Source organism: Protobothrops mucrosquamatus, unplaced genomic scaffold (genome assembly GCF_001527695.2).
Source record: "Protobothrops mucrosquamatus isolate PMUCROS unplaced genomic scaffold, P.Mucros_1.0 scaffold1460, whole genome shotgun sequence".
NCBI classification, from domain to species: Eukaryota; Metazoa; Chordata; class Lepidosauria; order Squamata; family Viperidae; genus Protobothrops; species Protobothrops mucrosquamatus.
The window spans coordinates 338,573-345,251 of record NW_015387638.1 but is presented as its reverse complement, the minus strand read 5'-3'; the positions used below and the strand labels follow the sequence as shown (position 1 = coordinate 345,251).

General features: G+C 38.5%; 1 protein-coding gene across 1 annotated transcript in view; it reads left to right on the top strand.

Annotated features, from left to right (window-relative positions):
- Positions 1-530: 530 nt before the first annotated feature.
- Positions 531-6,679, top strand: part of LOC107292955 (contactin-associated protein-like 2) — a gene marked incomplete at its 3' end in the record, with an annotated part of 310,658 nt that continues 304,509 nt past the window's right edge. The window contains exon 1 of the mRNA XM_015822086.1: positions 531-825. Within this exon, the coding sequence (XP_015677572.1) occupies positions 531-825 (295 nt within the window). The remainder of the gene's footprint in view (positions 826-6,679) is intronic.

The window sequence follows — 6,679 nt, the reverse complement described above, 5'->3', positions numbered from 1 at the left end:
ATCCAAAAGGTAGCACTTTAAATTGGAAACAACCCATGGGGCAATTAAACACAGTCTTCCATTCATCCCCCCTCCCTAATTCTTATGTGGTAATACGCCTCCTGCAAATCCAGTTTGGATAATTTTTTTCCTTTTGACAGATGTGCTAACATGTCCTTCATGAGGGGGAGGAGGTACAGGTTCTCCATGCATACAGTGTTCAGGCCTCTATAATCTACACAGAGACAAAGCAACCCATCCTTTTTTTCTCTGAATTGCATGGTGGCTGCCACCCGGGGTTTTGCAGGCTGGATGAAACCCAGCACTAAGTTCTTTTCAATAAACTTATGAAGTTCATTAAGTTCTCTTGGGGTCATGGAGTACCTCTTTGGTTTGGAAAGCTTTGGGAAACCCCTGGGATAATTTCAATGGCACAGTCTCTGGGTTGATGGGGTGGAAGCTCATCTGACTTCTGTTCACTGAACACTTTGGCCAGGTCTCAGTATTCCAGTGAAAGGTTCTGCAATTCCTGTTCGCTGAGGGTGGAGGCTATGGGGTTCCATTTCTTTAGCCATGCCAAGCCTAATACTAATGGTCACTCTATGCTAGGATCCACAACAAATGCTAAAGTTTCTGAGTGGTCTCCCATGGTGATGTGCAAGGGTCTGGTAGCAAAACTGGCAGGGAGTCCCCCTGTGACAGACCCATCAAGCTGGCAGAAAGTGATTGGGGTCTTTAATCTCCTGATGGATATTCCCATCTTCCCCACTAATTCTGGGCTGACCATGCAGCGGGTACAGCCTGAGTCCAGTAAAGCTGCTAATTTTACTTTCTTCCCAGTACCTGGTATGTACAGTTCTAGGGGCATGGTAATGGCATCAATTGGCCACTTACCAAGTGGTCATTCTCATAGTCACTCTCGGCCGCCTCAGAGTCATTGTTTGCAGGAGCCGGAACTCGATCCTCAGTCCTCCAGGCTTGGGGAGTTCCACGGTCTCCTCGAATGCAGACAGTGCCAAGTATCCCCAAAGGCTCCCCCCTCCCAACAGAATGGCAGGCAACAAAGAAAGCTACAAAGCTAAAATAACTGTGGATATATTACTTTGCTTATGAATACTGTGCCTTAGTCTTTCTGAATGGATTATGAAATCTGCATTTCTAAAAAGTGGCCTTTTCAGGTTTCTGCCTAACATATTTTCTCCATTTCTCCTTCAGGTGAAATATTCTATCCTGGCTTGTTTTAATATCCCCCAAAATATTTCATTTTCTGGGGGAGGGGATACTGACTCCCTACAATAATATCCCATTTCTGTCAGAACCTTGAATACTATAATATATTAAATAATAATATATGCTCTAGAAATAAATGAAATGAAATGAAGTTAACAGCATATGAGGCAATCAAATAATCACTAGACATTTTCAATAGTTAAATAATATTTGAGGCTGATAGCATAAGGCAATCAAATAATCACTTGGTATATTCGGTAGTTAGCATTAGCAGTTTTGCAGACATCTAAAGCAGTTAGCAGTTAATACTCCATATATTAAATTCCAGTTATAGGGAATTTAATACATGGAGGCAATGGAAGACAAAGGGTAAATTCAAAGAAAAGTGGGGAAAATGGGACTTTGGGAAGTGATTCATTTTAATGGATTATACACCTAGTTCAGTTACTTTGGTGTGCTGAAAAAGGTTTGCTTATTTTGAATAAAAGAAAAGGAATAAAGTAAAAGAAAAATAAGAAAGAAAAAAAGAGCAGCTTATCAGTACACCTTATTTTTACCATACCCTTGATGTTTAAGAATTATTTTTATAATATCTTTGGGAAAACTAGTTAAAAGAAATAAAAATGGAATTCTCATTTCAAATTGGAAAATCATCAGTAAGGTATCAGGCAAAAGAAAACTCCCTCCCTCTCTCTCTCTCCCTCCCTCCCTCCCTCCCTCTCTCTCTCTCTCTCTCTCTCTCTCTCTCTCTCTCTCTCTCTCTCTGTATTTGGGAAGTTTATTTGGTATATTATGTTACTTGAGAAAGGGGTTTAACCCTGTCTGCACCATCTAGAACAGGGGTGTCAAACTGCCGGCCCATGGGCCAGATGCGTCAGGAAGAAACCGTGCCCACCTCATTGCCGGCAATAGGGAAAAAGCTCTGATACATCGCACGATGTCATGTGACATTGCAAGTTTGATATTTCTGATCTAGAATCACTGCTATAATATGGGTAGAGGTATGTATGTATGTGATGCAATGAAAAAACTGCAGCAAAGAAAGTCAGAGTGACCCAAAATTTCTCTTAAAAGGATTAGGAGCTGTTTTTGCATGGGTTGAAATACAATGTATATTTGTACTGTCTCAGTTCCTAATTTTTTAAATGTCAGTAGTCTGGAATAAAACAAATGTTTAAAAGGAAGGAAGATTTTTTAAGTCTAGATAGATGCCATTTCCTTACTAGTGATATAGATTGATTTTGTTGTGTCATGTCTGTCTTCATTAGTGATGTACCAACCACATGCTAGTTGGTTGTTGCTCTACATCATTGAAAAATAACACAGAGAATACCACAAAGATAATAAGAAAAGCTATATAAGGCTTCCAGTTTTGCGCAATAGTGCAACAGCCGAGGGGTTGTGGGGCTCTGCAACCTATGGCTGATTTCTGCCTGTTAGGGGACCCTAAATGGACCTGAAGTCACCCCGTAGAGGTAATTAGGAAGGAGGAAAGTCCCACCGAGGACAGAGAGACAGGGACAATCTGATTGGTCTGGGAAAAGCCTTCCAGAAACCAGCAGGAGAAAGGCTAGCTTAACTTCAGAGTCTAGCCCAAGCTACAAGCAGTCAAAGCCCAAAAGCACGATTTTAAGTTGACTGTAAACAACGTGCTTGGAACTGAGTAAGAACAGTGATTTTCTCTTTTCTACTTGATAATTAATTTCCTAGGAAAAAAACCCAAGAAGCAAAAAGCCTCCGAAAGTGAAAAGGAGGGAGAATCTTTGCCCATCCTCCTACAGATGGAAGCGGCAAATTAAAACCCTTAAGTGGGGACAGAAATATACTGAAATGAAATGAATATAAGACCTAAATCTGGATAACTTTGAAATTGGTGGAATGTGTTAAGATTTCTTTTTAAAATCATGAAAATAGAAGAAAATAATTGTTTATTTTGAAAACTGAAAAACAAACTAGCGCTGACATCTAGCAGTGGATGAAAATATAGTAGTTGCTTCAAAACAGAAACTGGCAAAGCCCAGGAAAAGATAATTTGTTTTTGGATGACCTTCAATGTCTTAATAACAGAGAACAGCTGACTTCTGGTGGCGAGGCTTCGCCGAAGGAGGCTTTTTTCTTAGCCTCCCGCCCGGGACTGCATCAAAGCTATCAAAACAGCGCGGATCAGCTGTTTTGCGGCTCGGAACTTTCTCCCCAGGCGAAGGGGAGAAAGTGAGTTCGGTCTGGATAGGGGTTGAGTTCCCTAGTCCCCGCAGGAATGATCCTGGGGGGGATGAAGGTGATGAACTCCCCCAGAGTCTGGACCTCTCTCCGCAGCTCGCAGTGCCTTCACTCTTCGGAGCGAAGCTAGACGTCGCCGCCACTGCTGCTACTTTGTATCTGCTTGTGAGTAACTTTTAAACAGACGGAACCAGACAGGGGATTTTTATTTTAGTTAAATTGTGATTTTAACTCAAAGATTTTACTGGGATTTTTGCTATTTGCTATAAGTGAAAGTGAGAAGAAAATGGCCGCAGAAGCGCTGCTTCTTTGTAACAAAAGGAAAACTTTCACTTTTCTTCCAGTTGTGGAATGATACATTTTAAAGGATTTTAAAGACTTTTTCTTAAGTCAAGCTTTTTTGAGTTTATATTTGTTGTTGTGAGTTTTACAACTATACTTAGGAAAATTGGCAGAATGGCCTCAAAACGTATTGGAGTTTCTGCATTGCCTAAAACAGCTATCTCCTCTCCAGTTATGCAAACTTCACAACAAAAACCTAAATCTCCCCCGCCATCACCTCCTCTTTCCATTACACTTAAAGATCTACAAGAGGCTTTAGCTAAGTCCTCATTGCAGACTGTGAAACAAACAGAAGAACTTCTTGATAAGAAAAATCAGGAACTTTGTGAAAATATATCACATATCTTTCAAGGACTAGCAGTTCATGTTGATCATATAGAGGGACGGGTGGATGAGTTAGTGGAGAAAATGGAAGGAACAGAGGACAGACTTGAGAAAGTAGAAGAAGGTGTGGAAACTCTTCAAAATTATATGGTAATGTCACAATATAGAGAAATGGAATTTGTTCTGAGGATTAGGGGTCTTAAGGAGGATTTACAAGAGAAACTTAAGGAAGAAATTGTTACAGCTTTGGCCCTGGTTTTGGATTGCAACCCAGAGGTGATCTGTGGAGAAATAGAAAATTTTTTTAGAGTAAACTCCTGGGTTGCACATCAGAGAAACATACCTAGAGATGTGGTTGTTTACTTTACCACAAGAGTACGTCGTAATGAATAATATGTCGAAAAAATAGTCGTCTCTAAAGTTTAACGACGTGTTCTATAATATGAAAATTTTCTTTATGGAAGATTCTAAAATTCTTCTTCTTTCCTAAAATGAAAAAACCGAGTCCTCAATTTCTTCGCCGTCTACCCTTTTAGATGGGAGATTCCTTTTGGAATTGTGGTAAATTATGCGGGGACCAGATACAGATTAAATACCATTCAAAAAGCTAAAGATTTTTATTTATCGGTCCTGATAGCTGATTTATCATCATCATCGACATCTAAAGCAAAGGAAGATTTGATGGAGCAATGTCCATGGGGCCATGTCATCATCTGCAGGAGATCCTCAGAATCAACAAAAGTTGGGAGTGAACTCAAAGGAGCAAAGAATGACATGTGCTGCCTATAGGCATAAAGAGAGAGAGCAAGAACAAAAAGAAATTGTATCCATAACATATTAACCAACGTTGGAGCCAGTGGGAGGGGCGAGGCCAAAGAGATCTGTAACGACAGATTTGCAGGGAATGTTTAATAAGTTCCACAAGCCAAAGGATGGTTAAGTTGACGCTGAATGTGAATTTTAGACTGGAATGCTGTTGCTGACCCAATGAAAGATAAGAAGATCTCTTTGAAAGTATTGACTTAACAGTGAAGAAAGGGAAGGGAAAAACTTAAGTGTAAAATTTAAGAGAAAATTTATATAAGATGTTTTATAGATAATATTTAGATTTTCAAAATTGTCTCGTATGTATTTATTAAAAATAATTTTATAGGTTTTTGTATATATTTGGAGACTGGAATGCTGCTGTTGATTTAATGAAAGATAAGAAGATTTCCTCGAAAGTATTGACTTAAGAGTGAAGAAAGTGAAGGAAAAACTTAAGTGCAAAATTTAAGAGAAAATTTATATAAGATGTTTTATAGATAATATTTAGATCTTTAAAAATTGTCTTGTGTTTTTACTTATTGTTTTAGAGTAGAGTTAAAGTATGTAAATATTGATTGTATTATGTTTGTTTAGTTAAATTGTAATTTAGATATGGAATGGGATGTGTTTTAATCCTGTATTTGGTTCTGGGAAGTCCAGGGGGGAGAGGGGAAAGGGATTTCTTATGTATAGTTATATTTTGGTATACTAGAATGTTAGTGAGACATAATGCATTTATTGAAGAAAGGAGGCTCGGTTGACCTCCTAGACCACATTTGAAAGAGGAGGAGAGAAGGAGGGGGGATGTGTAGGGTAGAGTTGTTGAGAGGGTGGAGAGGAAGAAGGAAGGAGGAGGAGGGAAGTAGGGAAGTAGGTTAAGAGAGGGTGAATGTGGTCTTGGGAGGCTGCTGAACATCTTGGAATGTGAGGTTTTTATGTTTTTTATAAACTTTTTTTTTAATTAATGTATGCCATAATTGTATCTATTTGTTTAATTAAAAAATTAATAAAAATTTGATTAAAAAAAATAATAATAACAGAACAGCTGTGACAAAAAAAACATTTTGGGCTACCTACAAAGAGAGAACTATAAACTTTAGAAAAAATATTAACCTTTCTGGATTACAAATACTTATTCAACTGTGACTTTAAAGCTGTCTGCAGAGAAAGGAAAACCCTGATTTTTGGCTATCATGGAAAACCAGAGATCTGCAGAAAGAATATACCAAGAATAAACAAATACTTTCCAGGAGGAGATATATGCTATGTTGTAACTAATTCAAACAACAATGACCTCAAACCATGAGGAAATTAAAATTAACTTTGCAAATATAAATGAATGCATCTCTAATTTACCTTTACAACAATAAAACTTCTCGGAAAATAAAAATAGAGTGAGCAGATAAAACAGACAACTGAAGAACCAGAGAAGAGAGATTTAAACCTGACATCAACTGGGAGACAAACTCTGCACCAAGTGGAAGATCAAACAGATTCCTGACAAACCTAGCAGACAACTTTGTCTCCCAAAAAGTAGAGAAGGGAACTAGGGGATTAGCCATTTTTGATCTAATTCTTACTAACAGAGATGAAATGATAGAAGGTGTTGAAGCCACAGGAACCTTGGGAGGTAGTGATCATGCAATATTGGAATTCAACATTATGGAAGCACAAGCAATAGAACATAGTCAAACTAGAGTCTTGGACTTCAAGAGAGCTAATTTCAATAAACTTAGAGAGGGCTTGGGAAAGATTCCATGGATGAGAATCCTCCAGG